Source organism: Crinia signifera, chromosome 8, assembly GCF_055691185.1.
Source record: "Crinia signifera chromosome 8, ASM5569118v1, whole genome shotgun sequence".
In the NCBI taxonomy this organism is placed as follows: Eukaryota; Metazoa; Chordata; class Amphibia; order Anura; family Myobatrachidae; genus Crinia; species Crinia signifera.
In genome coordinates this window covers 171,980,911-172,001,734 of record NC_139224.1, presented here as the reverse complement: position 1 = coordinate 172,001,734, position 20,824 = coordinate 171,980,911, and the positions used below count along the sequence as shown (strand labels likewise).

Below are 20,824 nucleotides of genomic sequence, written 5' to 3'. Positions count from 1 at the left end.
TCCATCCCAAGCCTTCTTAATGCTCTGCCAGTAACTCATCCATGGCCCACTGGTGAATCTCTGACCATTTCCCAGCCGACTCACCCCATATACCAGTGACTTGCCCATTCCCAGCCTCCTCACCCCATATACCAGTGACTTGCCATTCCCGGCCGACTCACCCCATATACCAGTGACTTGCCCATTCCCCGCCTCCTCACCCCATATACCAGTGACTTGCCCATTCCCAGCCTCCTCACCCCATATACCAGTGACTTGCCCATTCCCGGCCTACTCACCCCATATACCAGTGACTTGCCCATTCCCTGCCTCCTCACCCCATATACCAGTAACTTGCCCATTCCCAGCCTCCTCACCCCATATACCAGTGACTTGCCCATTCCCAGCCTCCTCACCTCATATACCAGTGACTTGCCCATTCCCAGCCTCCTCACTCCATATACCGGTGACTTGCCCATTCCCGGCCTACTCACCCCATATACCAGTGACTTGCCCATTCCCAGCCTCCTCACCCCATATACCGGTGACTTGCCCATTCCCAGCCTCCTCACCCCATATACCAGTGACTTGCCCATTCCCAGCCTCATCACCCCATATACCAGTGACTTGCCCATTCCCAGCCTCCTCACCTCATATACCAGTGACTTGTCCATTCCCAGCCTACTCACCCCATATACCAGTGACTTGCCCATTCCCCGCCTCCTCACCCCATATACCAGTGACTTGCCCATTCCCAGCCTCCTCACTCCATATACCAGTGACTTGCCCATTCCCAGCCTCCTCACCCCATATACCAGTGACTTGCCCATTCCCAGCCTCCTCACCCCATATACCAGTGACTTGCCCATTCCAGCCTCCTCACCCCATATACCAGTGACTTGCCCATTCCCAGCCTCCTCACCCCATATACCAGTGATTCCCAGCCTCCTCACCCCATATACCAGTGACTTGCCCATTCCCAGCCTCCTCACCCCATATACCAGTGACTTGCCCATTCCCAGCCTCCTCACCCCATATACCAGTGATTTGCCCATTCCCAGCCTCCTCACCCCATATACCAGTGATTCCCAGCCTCCTCACCCCATATACCAGTGACTTGCCCATTCCCAGCCTCCTCACCCCATATACCAGTGACTTGCCCATTCCCAGCCTCCTCACCCCATATACCAGTGACTTGCCCATTCCCAGCCTCCTCACCCCATATACCAGTGACTTGCCCATTCCCAGCCTCCTCACCCCATATACCAGTGACTTGCCCATTCCCAGCCTCCTCACCTCATATACCAGTGACTTGCCCATTCCCAGCCTCTTCACCCCATATACCAGTGACTTGCCCATTCCCAGCCTCCTCACCCCATATACCAGTGATTCCCAGCCTACTCACCCCATATATCAGTGACTTGCCCATTCCCAGCCTCCTCACCCATATACCAGTGACTTGCCCATTCCCAGCCTCCTCACCCCATATACCAGTGACTTGCCCATTCCCAGCCTCCTCACCCCATATACCAGTGACTTGCCCATTCCCAGCCTCCTCACCTCATATACCAGTGACTTGCCCATTCCCAGCCTCCTCACCTCATATACCAGTGACTTGCCCATTCCCAGCCTTCTCACCCCATATACCAGTGACTTGCCCATTCCTAGCCTCCTCACCTCATATACCAGTGACTTGCCCATTCCCAGCCTACTCACCCCATATACCAGTGATTCCCAGCCTCCTCACCCCATATACCAGTGACTTGCCCATTCCCAGCCTCCTCACCCCATATACCAGTGACTTGCCCATTCCCGGCCTACTCACCCCATATACCAGTGACTTGCCCATTCCCCGCCTCCTCACCCCATATACCAGTAACTTGCCCATTCCCAGCCTCCTCACCCCATATACCAGTGACTTGCCCATTCCCAGCCTCCTCACCCCATATACCGGTGACTTGCCCATTCCCAGCCTCCTCACCCCATATACCAGTGACTTGCCCATTCCCAGCCTCATCACCCCATATACCAGTGACTTGCCCATTCCCAGCCTCCTCACCTCTTATACCAGTGACTTGCCCATTCCCAGCCTACTCACCCCATATACCAGTGACTTGCCCATTCCCCGCCTCCTCACCCCATATACCAGTGACTTGCCCATTCCCAGCCTCCTCACTCCATATACCAGTGACTTGCCCATTCCCAGCCTCCTCACCCCATATACCAGTGACTTGCCCTTTCCCAGAATCCTCACCCCATATACCAGTGACTTGCCCATTCCCAGCCTCCTCACCCCATATACCAGTGACTTGCCCATTCCCAGCCTCCTCACCCCATATACCAGTGATTCCCAGCCTCCTCACCCCATATACCAGTGACTTGCCCATTCCCAGCCTCCTCACCCCATATACCAGTGACTTGCCCATTCCCAGCCTCCTCACCCCATATACCAGTGATTCCCAGCCTCCTCACCCCATATACCAGTGACTTGCCCATTCCCAGCCTCCTCACCCCATATACCAGTGACTTGCCCATTCCCAGCCTCCTCACCCCATATACCAGTGACTTGCCCATTCCCAGCCTCCTCACCTCATATACCAGTGACTTGCCCATTCCCAGCCTCCTCACCCCATATACCAGTGAATTGCCCATTCCCAGCCTCCTCACCCCATATACCAGTGACTTGCCCATTCCCAGCCTCCTCACCCCATATACCAGTGATTCCCAGCCTACTCACCCCATATACCAGTGACTTGCCCATTCCAGCCTCCTCACCCCATATACCAGTGACTTGCCCATTCCCAGCCTCCACACCCCATATACCAGTGACTTGCCCATTCCCAGCCTCCTCACCCCATATACCAGTGACTTGCCCATTCCCAGCCTCCTCACCTCATATACCAGTGACTTGCCCATTCCCAGCCTCCTCACCTCATATACCAGTGACTTGCCCATTCCCAGCCTCCTCACTCCATATACCAGTGACTTGCCCATTCCCAGCCTTCTCACCCCATATACCAGTGACTTGCCCATTCCCAGCCTCCTCACCCCATATACCAGTGACTTGCCCATTCCTAGCCTCCTCACCCCATATACCAGTGACTTGCCCATTCCTAGCCTCCTCACCCCATATACCAGTGACTTGCCCATTCCTAGCCTCCTCACCTCATATACCAGTGACTTGCCCATTCCTAGCCTCCTCACCTCATATACCAGTGACTTGCCCATTCCTAGCCTCCTCACCCCATATACCAGTGACTTGCCCATTCCCAGCCTCCTCACCCCATATACCAGTGAATTGCCCATTCCCAGCCTCCTCACCCCATATACCAGTGACTTGCCCATTCCCAGCCTCCTCACCCCATATACCAGTGACTTGCCCATTTCCAGCCTCCTCACCCCATATACCAGTAACTTGCCCATTCCCAGCCTCCTCACCCCATATACCAGTGACTTGCCCATTCCTAGCCTCCTCACCCCATATACCAGTAACTTGCCCATTCCCAGCCTCCTCACCCCATATACCAGTAACTTGCCCATTCCCAGCTTCCTCACCCCATATACCAGTGACTTTCCCATTCCCAGCCTCCTCACCCCATATACCAGTGACTTGCCCATTCCCAGCCTCCTCACCCCATATACCAGTGACTTGCCCATTCCCAGCCTCCTCACCCCATATACCAGTGACTTGCCCATTCCAGCTTCCTCACCCCATATACCAGTGACTTGCTAATTTCCAGCCTCCTCGCCCCTATATCTTCCCCATCTGCCAATAAATCTCTCACCCCACCATGACCTCGGCTCTCTGCCAGTAACCCTCTCTCCCCTACATCTGCCTCTCTTGGTGACCCTCTCACCCACTCCCTTTGCTAATGACCCTCTCACCCACTCCGTCTGCTAATGACCGTCTTATCCCCTTCCTGGGTGACTCATTCACTGTCGGTGACCATCTTGCCTCAAGTCTGGATTAAGGGCCACATGGGCCTGTGGCTGAGGAATGTGACCAGTGTTCTGTGGGTGTGTACAATTTTTTGGGGAAATAAAATATTAAAATTATAATATTTAAGATTTCTAGGCAACCACGTGGCCAGGTGGGGAATGTAAATGGTGATCATTATTCTGCCACAATAATGGGCCTATTGTTTGGAGGCCTGGAGTGCAGCTCCATCTACCCCATGGTTACTATGGCTCTGTCTCAATTCATTCCTGGGATCCTCCTTCCTTTATTGGTGACCTTCTCACCCCTCTGCCAATGACCCTCTCACCCTCTTCTCACCCCTCTGCCAATGACCCCCTCACCCTCTTCTCACCTCTCTGCCAATGACCCCCTCACCCTCTTCTCACCCCTCTGCCCATGACCCCCTCACCCTGTTCTCACCCCTCTGCCAATGACCCCCTCACCCTCTTCTCACCCCTCTGCCCATGACCACCTCACCCTGTTCTCGCCCCTCTGCCAATGACCCCCTCACCCTCTTCTCACCCCTCTGCCCATGACCCCCTCACCCTGTTCTCGCCCCTCTGCCAATGACCCCCTCACCCTCTTCTCACCTCTCTGCCAATGACCCCCTCACCCTGTTCTCACCCCTCTGCCAATGACCCCCTCACCCTCTTCTCACCCCTCTGCCCATGACCCCCTCACCCTGTTCTCGCCCCTCTGCCAATGACCCCCTCACCCTGTTCTCGCCCCTCTGCCAATGACCCCTCACACTCTTCTCACCCCTCTGCCCATGACCCCCTCACCCTGTTCTCACCCCTCTGCCAATGACCCCCTCACCCTGTTCTCGCCCCTCTGCCAATGACCCCTCACCCTGTTCTCGCCCCTCTGCCAATGACCCCCTCACCCTCTTCTCACCCCTCTGCCAATCACCCCTTTTCCGCTCCGCACTGCTGGTAGACGGGGTCGCCGCACTCTCTGCCAGAGGAGGGGGCCGGGGACTGGAGAAGGAGACCCCCGGTCTGGCTCCCTGGTACCCCGGGGTCTCTAGCAGCGAGGGCGGGCGCCGGGGCCCGGAGTGAGGCGGAGTCTCCCTCCCAGAATAACAGGAGGAGTCTGAGCTGCCGGTACCGCGCCCGCCTGCGTGACAGAGACCGCCCGAAACGAAGGCCATGGCGGACAGTCAGCCGGGCACTGCGCGGCCGGGAGTGTAATGGCGGGAAACACCTCACACCGCGACAAGCTGACACCCAGAGAGGGACGCACCCCCACCCCTCACACACTGCAGTGCCCACTGTCACACACACACACACAGAGGGACACACCCCCACCCCTCACACACACCCCACTGTCACACACACACACAAAGGGACGCACCCCCATCCCTCACACACACCTCACTGTGACACGCACCCCCCCCACCCACTGTCACACACACCCCACAGTCACACACACACACACAGAGGGACACACCCCCACCCACCCCCACAGTCTCATATACAGAGGGACGCACCCCCACCCCTCACACACTGCCCACTGTCACACACACCCCACAGTCACACACACACACACAGAGGGACACACCCCCACAGTCTCATATACAGAGGGACGCACCCCCACCCCTCACACACTGCCCACTGTCACACACCCCACTGTCACACACACACACATATACAGAGGGACGCACACCCCCACCCCTCACACACACACCCCACTGTCACACACACACACACATACACATATGGACGCACCCCCACACACCCCAGTCACACCCAGGGATGCACCCCCACCCCACACACACACACACACACACACACACACCCAGAGAGGAACACTGCCCACAGTCACACCCAGAGAGGGCTCACACTCCCCACTGTCAAATTCAGAGGGACACACACCCCGCAGTCACACCCAGAGAGAGACACTCTTCACAGTCACACCCAGTGGGATGCACACACCCCACTGTCACACCCAGAGAGGGATGCCCCCACCAGTCACCCCCAGAGACATGCACCCCTACCCTCACACACACAGTCACACCCACAGAGGGCTCACACTCCCCACAGTCACACCTAGAGAGGGCTTACAGTCCCCACTGTCACACCCAGAGAGGGCTTACAGTCCCCAGTCACACCCAGAGAGGGCTTACAGTCCCCACAGTCACACCCAGAGAGGGCTTACAGTCCCCACTGTCACACCCAGAGGGATGCACACATTCCTCTGGGTGTGACTCCCTTTACTCCCCTGCAAGTTTGAATCAGTTAATTCAACGCCATCAACATTGCTTCTGCGGCTGACTCCCCCTCCCAGCAGCACCATAGATGTCACACTCTCTTTATTTTAAAAGGCATTTCAATGCTCCAGGTTTTAAGTCTATCCATGCTTAGCCACTGGTGACTAAATTAGTACCTCAGTCAATTTGATGTAACCAGCTGTGCTGAGCCATGGACATCCCTAAGACCTGGACCCTTGAGGACTGCGTTTGGGAACTCGACTGATCTCTCTACCACACACCTCTTGCTCTTACATCTCCAACCTCATTTCGCACCACATCTCTGGGAAAGCCTGTGGCCTCATTCTTCTGCCTCCAGGACTTCTTCCGTGCTGCCCCTAACAGAACACTCTTTGTTAGATCAGACGCTCCCCCGGCATCCAGGGTTTGAAACGATGCCTCAAGAACTCACTGATCCACTCTGGACCTTTAGAGATCTACCAGAATACGGTCTTTCCTCCTATGCCCTTATCCCTTTGTACGTCCCCCCAAAACCCCTTACCTTATTGAATGAAATGAAGCCTGAAGACTATAATTCTGCATACATTCTTCTGTCACTATGTATACGCTGCTTGTGTGCACTGTACAGCGCTGCTGAAACGTGTGGTGCTGGTAACTTCATACAGGGTGCCATCCTTATGGTGGTATTCTGTATGTACGACCAGCTGCACCGGACCACTTCTCTTATGTGCTAGATCTATGGTACATTGCTGATCCATGAGGACTCCTCTGTATACAATTCTCAGAATTAATTCCATATAGGTGTTCTAATAACAAGCTGTATGTAGCATCACACCTAATAAATAATAAACTCAATACATAGACCTGGCGGTCACCACAGCGGTTCCCTCATCTACCCCTAACATGCGTGAGGACCTACATTTCATCAGGGTTCAATTTTAATGGTTGGAGAATTGCCAGAAATGTAACCAATCTATTTGGGTGGACATTTTCGTCCATTATCCGGTGTTTTGGGTCAATGATCGATTGTCATTTGCTCCCATCCATCGTTAAGATTTTCATACCAAAAAAATTAGATGGATGAGAGACATTTGGACCACCTGTGGTGGGGAGGCCAGCAGTCACAGTCCCAACGCTATTTATGGTGTAAATCAGTGGTTCTCAATCTCGGTCCTCAAGGATTCCAAACAGTGCACGTTTTCTAGATCATCTGGCAGGTGCACAGGTGCGCTCATTAGTCAGACACATTTAAAAGATCACAGGTGGAGCTAATAATTTCACCTTTGTGTGTGGAGACCTGAAAAACATGCACTGTGTGGGGTACTTGAGGACGGAGGTTGAGAACCACTGGTGTAGATAATATTTAAGGCCGCGGTGATACAGCAGGACACCCATGTACAGTAACCTGGCCTGGAGAAGGGTAATTATTCTCTTGCACTTACGTAGCAGCGGCCCAGGAAACATTTTGGTGTATATCACACAGTATCAATGAAAGACATTCCATCCTCCTCATGCACAGCAGTGTTACATGTGCGCTGTACATTTGTGATTTCTTGCACTTACTGATAAAGCTTTGTATCGGTAACACCTCCTGATGCCCGGATAACGATACTCGCTACGTACTACAGGAAGGGAAACCAATACACAGAGTCCGGGAACATCCTTCATACAAATAGGGTTTATTGTCACATATATCTTTATTTTCTGCAAATGCCAATTACATTGGTAAAGTTGTTCTTTAGTAGTGATTTATAGGTAATTCCATGAGTGCCGCCTATCTATATACACACAGGTACCTGGATCAGTGGTTACAGATGGTGCCCAGGGGAAGGGGCGGTATAAGGTGCAGTCAGTGTGTAGCTGATATACTCTCCAGTATTCACAATGCCGGTGCTTCCGGTGCTAGAATTACCGCCATAGTGACAGCAGATGTGGGCCAATACATCCACCTACTCCGCCCTTTCCAGATTTCTGGGTTTGCATTCTGGATCTATCTTAGTAAATGTGTGCCATAACAGGTAAGGACAGTGTTTACATTATTATATATATTACTCGGTTGTATACTATACAGTAAGACTCCTGTCTTGATTGATGTGGGTGATACATCCGTGCATTCCATGACAGGTTTATGCTGTAATCTTTGGGCTCCTGCTCAGCAGTTGTAATGAATCCGTTGCACATGGTTAGACACTGGGTCCCCCAAAGTGACCGACCGGGTGACAGATGTACAGGGACCACAGACCCCCCCCCCCCCCCCTTATATGGTATAAAGGAAAATCAGTGCAGCCTCAAGGGACCCCGTGCGTCACAGCACAATGTCACTCACTTCCCAATAATAATACTCACATTATAATAATATTAGTATAGGCAACCAGTTTGTAAAATAATAGTTTCATTATATTTGGCAATAATGATAAGAGAATAAGACAGTGGTGTGTAACAGTATCCGATGTGACCGATGTGACCGAGAAGAACGCCCCCACCCCCTTACACCCGTCTAAGGGCTGAGATCCGCTGTAATTAGGGAACAGGTCTCACAGCAATATTCCAGGGAGTTCTCAGCATTAGTGATCCGCACGGTGCAGTGAGACTCGTCTAGGCCTCGATGTTTCATGAACCCCGGAATACTACACTGTAGTGCCCTAATTACAGCAAGACTTCCTGGGCTCCTGCCAGTGGGGTAGATGTAGTTTTAACTAGACGGTCAAATCCTATATTACAAATGTATATTGATGTTTGATAAACTCAATTAAAGGGCCCTTACCACCCGAACTGCCGTTAACATTCTCATGTTAATAACATTACAGCAGTGGAACTAGATTATTTCCCATAGAGAGCAAACAGACGTTACATCCGGGATCTCTTCCTCATTAGATCCAGTCTCCATGATCTCTTGCTGCATTCCCATTGTGAGTAATACACGTAGCTGCACAGAATGCATGCTGGGATATTTCTTTTTAACAAAACAAAAACAAAAGTACAGAGACATTAAGTTAGAAAGCTGTACAAGAAGTGGAGATGAACATTCCCGCCCGTCTCCCTGGCTGATGCCGGAATATCTGGCAGTACAGTAGGACATGGTCAGGGAACAATAGCAGCGAATGGCGGTGGAAAGTCTTCTCCTCCCTCTAGCTGACCAGCTCCGGCTGCACTTTGATCCGACGTAGGACGTCCTCCGGCATACAGAACACTGGATTCACAGGATTTATCCCTTCTTCTCCCAGCAGAGACAACCCAGCAATCCCAAACAGGGTGTGAAAGGGATCCACCTGCACAATGATACAGGCCAATTACAGACTGACACATCAAGGTGACCATACAGGGAAATATATCCCGCCGATAGGATGGGATGCGGTCATCTGTCAGAATGAACTTAGGTCTACAGTCATTAGGTCGACCCCACTAGGTCGACTGGCAGGAAGGTCGACCTGACTTAAGGTCGACATGGGCCAAGGTCAACATGACTTAAGGTCGAATTTGCATAAAGGTCGACATGAGGAAGGTCGACTGGTCATAAGGTCGACATGGGTTTTTCACTGTTTTTTTGAGCCGACATGTGCCGACAGGCGGTATTTCATGCCCTACCACCCACTAGGGCGTGGTGGGAGAATAAAATAGTGTGCCGAGCGCAGCGAGGCACCGTGCCCGAAGCATCGCGAGCGAAGCGAGGGTCCGATTCTCATTGCCAACTGTGTCCATGTCGACATTCGGATAAAAAAACAGTGAAAAACCCATGTCGACCTTCCTCATGTCGACCTTTATGCAAATTCGACCTTAAGTCATGTCGACCTTGGCCCATGTCGACCTTAAGTCAGGTCGACCTTCCTGCCAGTCGACCTAGTGGGGTCGACCTAATGACTGTAGACCTAAGTTCATTCTGACAGATGTACCGCTTCCGATAGGATTGCATTGTAATACGAGATCCTGAGTGGTAAGATTCCACCCAGATCGTATTGTATTTGCGAATTATTATTTTTTTTAAACTTTATTTTATTGAAGCGTAAAAGAACAAGTCAAGACAAATGAATCACGTACATATTCAGTATGCATGTCATACAATCATTTGGCAATATAACAGAGAATACCATCGACTTATTTCAATGCGTCAACGTCATTTGTTCTCTGCGAATATTCCGAACCCTTTGAGTGCCAAGTGAATTTGTCAAAACTAGGCATGAATATTGTCACACACACATTTTTATCCCATCAATGACCTGTAATGGTACCTTATATAGGAAATATACTTCATATATATTTTTTATTTGAATTTATATAACATATGAGAGCGACACTGGTATTGTTAGCGGATATTTTGCACATCTCTCACAGAACTGTTGGCACTCAAAGGGTTAAAATATGCCCCCTAAGCTGGCTTCAAGCTTTTCAAGTAGTTATCTCTAAGACGAAAGATTGGGGGATATTTATTACTGGACAATTGGTAGAGATCTACAAATTTGAAATAAATCATTAAAAGTTATTTGATTACTTGTTTTATACAAATCTTTAGCACTGTCATTTCTCCCAAGTTTTCGAGATGTAACCAATAAGTAGCAAATTTCACTGCTTACCGAATCAACTTGAATCACCCCGTGTTAGAGGAATCAATGGTAGAATGAACCTTTCCATGCATAATCTAACTGCAGATATATTGATCATTGAACAGCATAGTTATCAAAGCATTTACATTACGAAGTCACAAGGTCAGACAGCATAGACTCACCATATCCCCTGGCCTGTCCGCAAAGCCCCCGGTCTCCTCATCCTGACAGGCCAATATAAATAAACGTAACTTCTCTCTGTCTATCCAATGGAGTCTTCCGATTATCTTTAGTGATGCCAGAACCCACCATGAGTAACACACGTCCGGGAGCTGGAATACAGAGTTCCTACTATAAATAAATGTGTGATGGAAAGTACAAGTAACAAGGAATAATGAAGAACAGGACGGTGGTACAGTTACAAACTAAAAGGGGAACAAACATTAGTTACTGTAACACCTGATAAAGATCGGCAGAAAGTCAATATTCAAAAAGTTGACATGCTAACACGATCGACACCAGAATGTTAACATAGTTTTTTGTTTATTCAGCCTAAACTGCATTTCAACATATTTTCTGTTGACTTAAAGGCCATGCCGACATTTAAACCATCCTGAGTGTAGACATTCCGACTCGATACCCGTTTTATTTTGCCTACACCCTAACTCAGGCCTATCTCTCAGCTGCATTGCCACAGTTTTGCTATTATGGATGCTAGAACTGTGGCAAAGCATGCTGGGATGTGTAGTCTGGGCCTGCCCTCACATATAGGTGAATTTATGAAGCTTGGAGAAGTGTTATCTATCCCCATAAAGAATGTTATGAGCAAGGTGATAATGGTTCAGCCAATCAGCTCTTACCTGTCAATTTACATATTGTAGCTGATTGGCTGAACCATTATCACCTTGCTCATAACGTTCTTTATGGGGATAGATAACACTTCTCCAAGCTTCATAAATTCACCCCTCTATTCCTTCTTTGGACACTGAGCCTGGTCGGAGTTGGATGTAAAGCACAAATATGCATGTAACCTAGGCCCTGGGTAACACAAAGCTGTACTGCGCGCGGCTGATACGCCGACGCTGAAAAGGTCAACATGAGGTTTTCACTTTAACATCCGGACTCTGATTGTGAACTTCAGACAGAAGCATGGCGAGCGAAGAGAGGGCACACACTACACTAATCCATGACGGCATTGACACCTAACAACTACCTTTTTCATGTAGACATTTTGCATGTCGTCCTAAACACTATCGACTAGTGGTTCCCAACCTTGGGTACGCTGCAGACCTGTTGGGGGTACTTGAAAATAATTTTGGCAATGGTGGAAGAAGTCTCCCGTTGCCATGGATCCCGTTGCCATGGATTGCGTCACTTCTGCCTGCAGCGTCATCAGCGTCTCCTCACTCTAGCCTGACCAGCAATACACTGGGAGCTGCCCGCGCTGCCCTCAGACATCAGCGACCATCTGCCCCATGCTGACACAGGTGGAGGAAGCAGCAGCATGAATCCTAAAAGGTGTTAGAGGGAACCCCGGAGACAGTACACAGCCAGCGGCCAGACACAGAGGGGCCAGATGCCTGACCGCACACTACTCCTCCGCTACCGGAGACAGCACACAGCCAGCGACCAGACACAGAGGGGCCCGATTCCTAACCGCACACTACTCCTCCGCTACCGGAGACAGTACACAGCCAGCGGCCAGACACAGAGGAACCTGATTCCTGAGCGCACACTACTCCTCCCCTACCGGAGACAGCACACAGCCAGCGGCCAGACACAGAGGAACCTGATTCCTGACCGCATACTACTCCTCCGCTACCGGAGACAGCACACAGCCAGCGGCCAGACACAGAGGGACCCGATTCCTGACCACACACTACTCCGCCGCTACCGGGGACAGTACACAGCCAGCGGCCAGACACAGAGGGGCCCGATTCCTGACAGCACACTACTCCGCCGCTACCGGGGACAGTACACAGCCAGCGGCCAGACACAGAGGGACCCGATTCCTGACCGCACACCACTCCGCTACCGGAGACAGTACAGATCCAGCGGCCAGACACAGAGGGACCCGATTCCTGACCGCACACTACTCCTCCGCTACCGGAGACAGTACAGATCCAGCGGCCAGACACAGAGGGACCCGATTCCTGACCGCACACTACTCCTCCACTACCGGAGACAGTACACAGCCAGCGGCCAGACACAGAGGGACCCGATTCCTGACCGCACACTACTCCTCCACTACCGGAGACAGTACACAGCCAGCTGCCAGACACAGACGGACCCGATTCCTGACCGCACACTACTCCTCCGCTATCGGAGACAGTACACAGCCAGCGGCCAGACACAGAGGGACCCGATTCCTGACCGCACACTACTCCTCCACTACCGGAGACAGTACACAGCCAGCTGCCAGACACAGACGGACCCGATTCCTGACCGCACACTACTCCTCCGCTATCGGAGACAGTACACAGCCAGCGGCCAGACACAGAGGGGCCCGATTCCTGACCGAACACTACTCCTCCGCTACCGGAGACAGTACACAGCCAGCGGCCAGACACAGAGAGACCCGATTCCTGACCGCACACTGCTCCTCCGCTACCGGAGACAGTACACAGCCAGCGGCCAGACACAGAGAGACCCGATTCCTGACCGCACACTGCTCCTCCGCTACCGGAGACAGTACACAGCCAGCGGCCAGACACAGAGGAACCTGATTCCTGACCACACACTACTCCTCCGCTACCGGAGACAGTACACAGCCAGCGGCCAGACACAGAGGGACCCGATTCCTGACCGCACACTACTCCTCCGCTACCGGAGACAGTACACAGCCAGCGGCCAGACACAGAGGGACCCGATTCCTGACCGCACACTACTCCTCCACTACCGGAGACAGTACACAGCCAGCGGCCAGACACAGAGAGACCCGATTCCTGACCGCACACTGCTCCTCCGCTACCGGAGACAGTACACAGCCAGCGGCCAGACACAGAGGGATCCGATTCCTGACCGCACACTACTCCTCCGCTACCGGAGACAGCACACAGCCAGACACAGAGGGACCCGATTCCTGACCGCACACTGCTCCTCCGCTACCGGAGACAGTACACAGCCAGCGGCCAGACAGAGGGACCCGATTCCTGACCGCACACTACTCCTCCGCTACCGGAGACAGTACACAGCCAGCGGACAGACACAGAGGGACCCGATTTCTCACCGCACACTACTCCTCTGCTACCGGAGACAGTACACAGCCAGCGGCAAGACACAGAGGGGCCCGATTCCTGACCGCACACTACTCCTCCGCTACCGGAGACAGTACACAGCCAGCGGCAAGACACAGAGGGGCCCGATTCCTGACCGCACACTACTCCTCCGCTACCGGAGACAGTACACAGCCAGCGGCAAGACACAGAGGGGCACGATTCCACTCCTCCGATACTCCTTAATATAAGGACACGCATACCGCTCACTTCCTCTCCTAAGTACTGTGGATATTTCATATATAAGCCGGCTCTAACTACAGTCCCAGCAAGACTACATCAGGACTCTGCAGGAGGGGAGACACATTGATGGTAGCAGCTGAATAGGATTAGACGTTAGGGTCTCTAACTCCCAAAATACCAATAACATTCCAGAGGACACAGATCCACCTCTTAATGGCTGGTGTAACGGAGATGGAGAGACTATTGCAGTACCAAACATGGACACATGAGACCAACGTAACTCTCCTCAGATGGTCGGCTATGGCTTCTGTAAATTGTACACTTCGCACCTTTTCAGGACGCCCGTTGAGTCCTCCTGACGGGAGCTGCCGCTCGCAAAGCCACCAGCCCAGTAGGTCGGCGTTTAATTGGTGTAACTGGTTTGTGATGGCCAGGAATCCTGTGCAACAATATATCTAGAATTACAAACAGAAAGTTTGAACATGAACTTATGCGATGTATAGAATCCACGCGGGAAGCTGGGACAGGGGGCACTGGATGTACAGCGACAAAGCCACCCATTACACTACAGCGTCTTACCTGTCCAGCGTGTGACTCCGAACCTGGTCTGCAGCCAAAACCGCCATCAAAATTCATACACGACAAAACAAACTCTATCGCCTTGTCTATATTCACAGCATCCAGCTTCCCCTGCGAGGACAGAGGGGGAGATAGAGATCATCCATCCACACGTACTTTATCATCAGACAAAGGGGGAGATTATTTACTATGCCACTGGAAAAATGTGCCGTGATTGGGCTATAAAACATGGGGTCCTGGATCTAAAGGCCTCCATACGCTAACTCGATGATTTGAGCGGATTTCACCCATTCCCGATAGAGCGGGCCCCTCAGGTTCGATGCACGCCGGGCGGGGGACCAGGGGTTGCATGTGACCCTGCCACCCGGGAAGGTCCCAGGCGGCTCGTGGGTGTGCGGAGAGAAATCGCAGTAGTGTATACCCAGCTTAAAGGTGGCCATACATCTACAGATCGATTGTCAGATCTGCCTGGTTGGAACAAAATCCTGGTAATGGATGAGAGCAAATGACAGTTGACCATTTGCTTTGAAATGCTGGAAAACTGCCAAAAACTGTCATTAAGATATTACCAGGTTTTTGTTCCAACCAGCCAGATCTGACAATCTGTAGATGTATGGCCAGCTTAAGGTTTATCATGGGTCTGAAGGGCTGCTAATGGGAGGGGATCGGGGGATTATACTTTGTGTGCCTCATACCTGACAAGTGCCAGTCTTGGAGGATAAGGATGCTGAATCAGGGATAATAGGATAGACACAGGGAAGCTATTAGCCAAATCCCCTGATATTTAGTATGTAAAATAAAATAAAAAATGACACATTTTTGGGGATATATTGACACCAAGAAAAACGCATGTCGACCAGCATCCCAGCTGGTGGGTGGTGTACGGGCACCTGTTCTGCAATGACACCAAATTTTCATGTAGCTTATGACCTACCAGTAGTGCAAGTGTGGCGACAGCACAGAAGGAGAAGCGGGTGTCTATCTCCCCTGTAACAGAGAACACAGAACAACATCACCGTGCTGCTCCCATATCACCACAACACCAACAATGGGAATGCAGGAAAACTGGGGCATACACACAAAAAGCAGAGTAATCAGTTGGGCGCTTCCAGGTCATAACTGCCCTTAGGAAAATACAGAGAAAATATATAGGTTGCTAAAGGCAACAGCAGCTTTTAAGAAATCCCAAACGCTTTGAAATCCAGAAACGAACACAGGAAATATGGGTTATATGTTACATTATACCAGACATTCCCAACCACGGTCCTCAAGGCACACCAACAGTGCAGGTTTTGTAGATATCCAGGCTTAAGCACAGGTGACTTAATTAGTATCTGAGGGATTCTGATTAAACCATCTGTGCTGAAGCCTGGATATCACTAAAACCTGCACCGTTGGTGTGCCTTGAGGACCCTGGATGAGAATGCCTGCATTATACATATGACCAACATGCAGTGATGGCTACATTGGTGAAAGCAATCTGCAGCTGGTGGTCAGCGGCAGGACACTACCATGATCCGCAGCCAGCGGCAGGACACTACAACGATCTGCAGCCAGCGGCAGGACACTACCACGATCTGCAGTCAGCGGCCGGACACTACCACGATCTGCAGTCAGCGGCAGGACACTACCACGATCCGAAGCCAGCAGCAGGGCACTACCACGATCTGCAGCCGGTTGTCAGCTGTGGGTGGCAGGACGTTACTATGGCCTTTTACAATGTGCCTGTCAATTTACACTTGAGAACAAAGTGATTTACCCCATTTGTCTCCAGAAAATGATCCGTCTTCTTTCTGTAAGCTCTGCACATACTCCACTATCTTCTCCGTGTCCACCTCAGAGAGGCTGTCGAAGAGAGTCAGAATCTGGAAGACAGATATACAAACGATGAGACTGAAACTACACCAGCACCCGAGCCATCACCGCTGGCCAGGCAACCACACCAGCACCCAAGCCATCACCGCTGGCTGGGGAATCACACCAGCACCAGAGCCATCACACCAGCACCAGAGCCGTCCCTGCTGGCTGGGCAATCACACCAGCACCGGAGCCGTCCCTGCCGGCTGGGCAATCACACCAGCACCGGAGCCGTCCCTGACAGCTGGGCAATCACACCAGCACCGGAGCCGTCCCTGCCGGCTGGGCAATCACACCAGCACTGGAATGAAATGACCATTGAAGATGAAACACATATTGAATCTTCGGTACTCTTTACCTAGAAGGGCGCCAGCGATTGAAATCGCGGTCGTCGGGGGTAAAAATCGCGGTCATCGCGGGTAAATCGGGATGGTCGCGATGCCCGCGATCTTCCCATAGGGAACAATGTTAAAACGGCAGATTGACCGCGATTTTACTGTTAAATGCCTCAATGGACCCGATTTGGGGCCAAATAGGCCAAATTAACCCTTAAATGTCCCCCCAAATTTTTAACGCCACCCCACGATCCACGCCAACCCGAAGCGTGGCGAGCGCAGCGAGCCCGCGAGGGGCGGCGGTACGCGTCCTCCGACCTTTTCATGCCCTACTATCCACTAGGGCGTGGTGTGAGAATATAATAGTGTGGCGAGCGCAGCGAGCCACCGAGCCCGAAGCGTGGCGAGCGCAGCGAGCCCCGCGAGGGGACGCGGATACCTTCACAGGTAGACGCGTCCCCTCGCGGGCTTCACAGGTGTCCGCCTCGCCACGGACACCTGTGAAGCCCGCGAGGGGACGCGCATAACTGTGAAGGTATCCGCGTCCGCTCGCCACGCTTCGGGCTCGGTGGCTCGCTGCGCTCGCCACACTATTATATTCTCACACCACGCCCTAGTGGATAGTAGGGCATGAAAAGGTCGGAGGATGCGTACCGCCGCCGCTCGCCACGCTTCGGGTTGCCGTGGATCGTGGGGTGGCGTTAAAAATTTGGGGGGACATTTAAGGGTTAATGGGCTCTGTGGCCCATTTAACATTGATTCCTATGGCCAAATCGGGTGGATTGAGCCATTTAACAGTAAAATCGGGTCCATCGCGCCTTTTAACATTGATTCCTATGGGAAATCGGGAGCATCGCGTCGCGGGCATCGCGGGTACATTTATGGCCGGCCGCGACGCGACCGACACGATTTCCATGTTTAACATTGGTTTCAATGGGAAATCGCGGGCATCGCGTCGGTCGCGTCGCGGCCATACATAAATGTACCCGCGATGCCCGCGACGGGCGCCCTTCTAGGTAAAGAGTACCGAATCTTCTCTCATACTGTATATATAAAACTTCTTATACCATGAAATAACATGTAAAAGCTACTGTAGCTTAATGTAAGCTATGGCTCTCTGTAATCTTTCTTAAAGCTTAAGTATCCTACGACAGGCTTACTGGGTTGAAGTTATCGGAGTGTATCATCTGTCCCAACCATCACAGACATAAATACACACATGAATGTATTACCTGCACAGCGCTGAGCGTATACAGGAGATGGGGATCATGTCCGATACTGGCGCTGAATCCGCCGCAGTCATGCTGGCAGGACTTGATAAACGTCAGGATTTCCTCTTTGTTCATGCGGTGAAGTTCACCCATCAGATCCATGACCGTCAGCCCCCAGTAGACGCCGCTCATCCGCAGGTACTCCGACATGCAGTATTCCTGCAAGCACATCAATAGGCTTTGAAATCTAAAATAAATTCACCAACATAAATCTGGTGAGTCCCCCCCCCAAATGGTGAACCCCCCTACAAATACCTTATTACTACAATCCTATATCTGCCCTTCACTAGCAAAACACCTTAGACGACCCTCCTCCCATGTGACAGTCGGCAGAAGTCAGGACTTAAATTGCATCCTTTGGAGATTTCTGAATGGAACATACTGGACAAGCTATAGAAGGCTGAGCAAGGGGCTTTGGCTTTTTTGGGAAAAGGAGGTGTCTGGGGCAGTTCTAATGGACACGAATCCGATTGCTGTGGCTTAATGTCAGGCTGGACACTTTACTGCTGTCCCATTTCCCCATCACACAGCTTGTCCAATCAGATGGCCTAGCTCACATCCAAACTCCTGCAATGTCATTGGCCTGGAGAAAACACCAAGAAGATTCTCCAGAGAGCAGGTCATATCATAGCATCTACATAAGTATAATTGAATGATGTGTGTGTGCATGTGCGTATGTTCCAGGATAACGCTTGAACGCTCTACCTAATCGTCTTCAAACTTTGCACACTACCTTATCTTAAGGGACAATCGAAGTTCGAAGATGGGTTTAATCGGACGACCCTTTAAGGGTGCTGTCATAAGGGTGCATGCTATTTATGTTGTTTTCATGCATTGGGATATTTCTTTGGAAAACTTATTTCCCAATAAAACCAGGGCCACTGAAAGCTCCGCCCGCACTGGTAGAAAAGGGATTGTGGTTAATGGGCGGGGCATAGTCAACGCCCGTGTAAAATAAAAAAAATGTGCCCGGGGTGCGGGGTTCTGCTGCCCATCTCCCCTGCTCAGCACATGGGCCCATGTAAAAAGTACCAGCTCCACCCTCTCCACAGCACTGGATACAACACAATAAATTCCCATTAGTGGAGCCTTACCCCCCTGAGTGGTGGGTTTTCCTGGGGCAGGACAAACAAACCAGGGCAGGTTTGACCTGCCCCAGAAATACTCACCACAGAAGGGGCAGCCGCCGCCTTCTGCAGCAGCCCCTGCTCCCCTGGGGCTGCTGTTGCCGGCTTCGGCTCTTTGTGTCTGCTTGGATAAGTTCGGGGCCATTTGGGTGGGGCTCGTGTGTTTGGGCACTCAGCCATTGGTCTGTTGGGGGAATTCCTGTGTTTGGAGTCTTGGACGCCTAAACACACGAACGGCCCAGCGGGTCGAACCTCCCAGAGCGGCCCGAGCAGGGAGGATCGGAGATGGTGATGCGCCAGTGGTTTACTACTGGAGGTACCACTGAGAACATTTCTCAGAGTGAGCCCTCTCCTGCAGCGCAGCTCAGCCCAAGAAATTTGCAGGCATACCACCAAAGAGGTTAAAGGCCTATAAGGGTCAATTAAATGAAAAACATTTTCACTTTACAAAACTTTTGAGAATTGCATAAGCTTGTGCCCCTCCATCGGACGGGCCTATAGTATAAGTGTTACGCACATAATCATCTTTCTTAGCTCCATATGATTCAATGTATTCTGCGTGTTTATCCAACAGCAGTGTCTTCAGTGCATCAGGTTTTACAACAACATCCTTCTGTGGCGTCCCCTGTAAGGCAATGAGAGACAGGTATTATATAACCAAGAGATATAGAGGAGGGGGCATGACGGGAGGAGATGGCAATGATCAGGTGGCAATGGCGATAACACATGGGGGGGGGGGAATCAGTAACATGAAGGGGAGGATGATGGGAGGGGTGACACTGAGAATCAGTAACATACAGGGGAGCTAATGGGGTGCAGCAGTGGCAGGGGTTGATGGGGACACTGGGGATCAGTAACATATAGGGGAGATAAGGTGGCACAGGGGTGACAGGGAGGATGGGGGTTGATGGGGACACTAGGTGCCAGTAACATACAGGGAGAACAGAGTGGATGGGGGGTTATGGGGACACTGGGTGCCAGTTACATAAAGGGGAGATAAGGGAGCACAGGGGGTGGCAGGGAGCATGGGGGTGATGGTGAGACTGGGTGCAGTAACATACAGGGGAGATAAGGGAGCACAGTGGTGACAGGGGAGGCCAGTAGGATACAGAGAAGCTGGGAGGGGCACAGGGGGTATCTTAGGAAGGCATTAGGGACCATGCAGGGGGTTAGGGCACAGGGGGGGTGGTGTCCCTGCTCTCTCACCATGTCGGTGCCGGGAGGAGCCGCTGTGACCGGACACCTGGCACTTTTTAGTACAGGGAGACCCTCCTCAGTGCTGCCGGTGCCATACAGTGACAGCGGCCTCATATAGCCGCCTCAGCATTGCCTGCCACTGAGTACTGTACTGTACGTGCGCTGCTGTATGGGGCCTCACTGAGGTGTCCGCGGCGCTGCCTGTCCTGCACAGTGACAGCGGCCTCTTTGCGCAATGATGAACGCCCGCTGCCTGGGCGGCAAGTGAGAGCTGCGCATGCGCGTCAAAGGCGGGAGCGGCCTGAGCTAGTGAGGG

General features: G+C 51.9%; 2 protein-coding genes across 2 annotated transcripts in view; both read right to left on the bottom strand.

The window, feature by feature from the left end:
- Nucleotides 1-9,054, bottom strand: part of MSH4 (mutS homolog 4) — a 93,914-nt gene extending 84,860 nt beyond the window's left edge. The window contains 1 exon segment of the mRNA XM_083158254.1: nt 8,998-9,054. Within this exon segment, the coding sequence (XP_083014380.1) occupies nt 8,998-9,054 (57 nt within the window).
- On the bottom strand, nt 7,807-20,782 carry RABGGTB (Rab geranylgeranyltransferase subunit beta). The gene is made up of 9 exons (XM_083157783.1): nt 20,518-20,782; nt 19,829-19,936; nt 18,146-18,343; nt 16,481-16,586; nt 15,656-15,708; nt 14,722-14,832; nt 14,472-14,597; nt 10,867-11,016; nt 7,807-9,415 (listed from the first exon to the last, which is right to left on the bottom strand). The coding sequence occupies exons 1-9, from the start codon at nt 20,620-20,622 to the stop codon at nt 9,275-9,277; spliced, it is 1,098 nt and encodes a 365-aa protein (XP_083013909.1). The 5' UTR covers nt 20,623-20,782; the 3' UTR covers nt 7,807-9,274.
- Between the last annotated feature and the right edge of the window lie 42 nt (nt 20,783-20,824).

Coding starts and splice junctions, on each gene's coding strand:
- RABGGTB (XM_083157783.1), bottom strand. CDS start 20,622: ATGAGGCCGCTGTCACTGTATGGCACCGGCAGCACTGAGGAGGGTCTC. Junction 19,937..20,517: donor CTCCTCCCGGCACCGACATG/GTGAGAGAGCAG, acceptor ATTGCCTTACAG/GGGACGCCACAGAAGGATGT. Junction 14,833..15,655: donor TCGCCACACTTGCACTACTG/GTAGGTCATAAG, acceptor CTGTCCTCGCAG/GGGAAGCTGGATGCTGTGAA.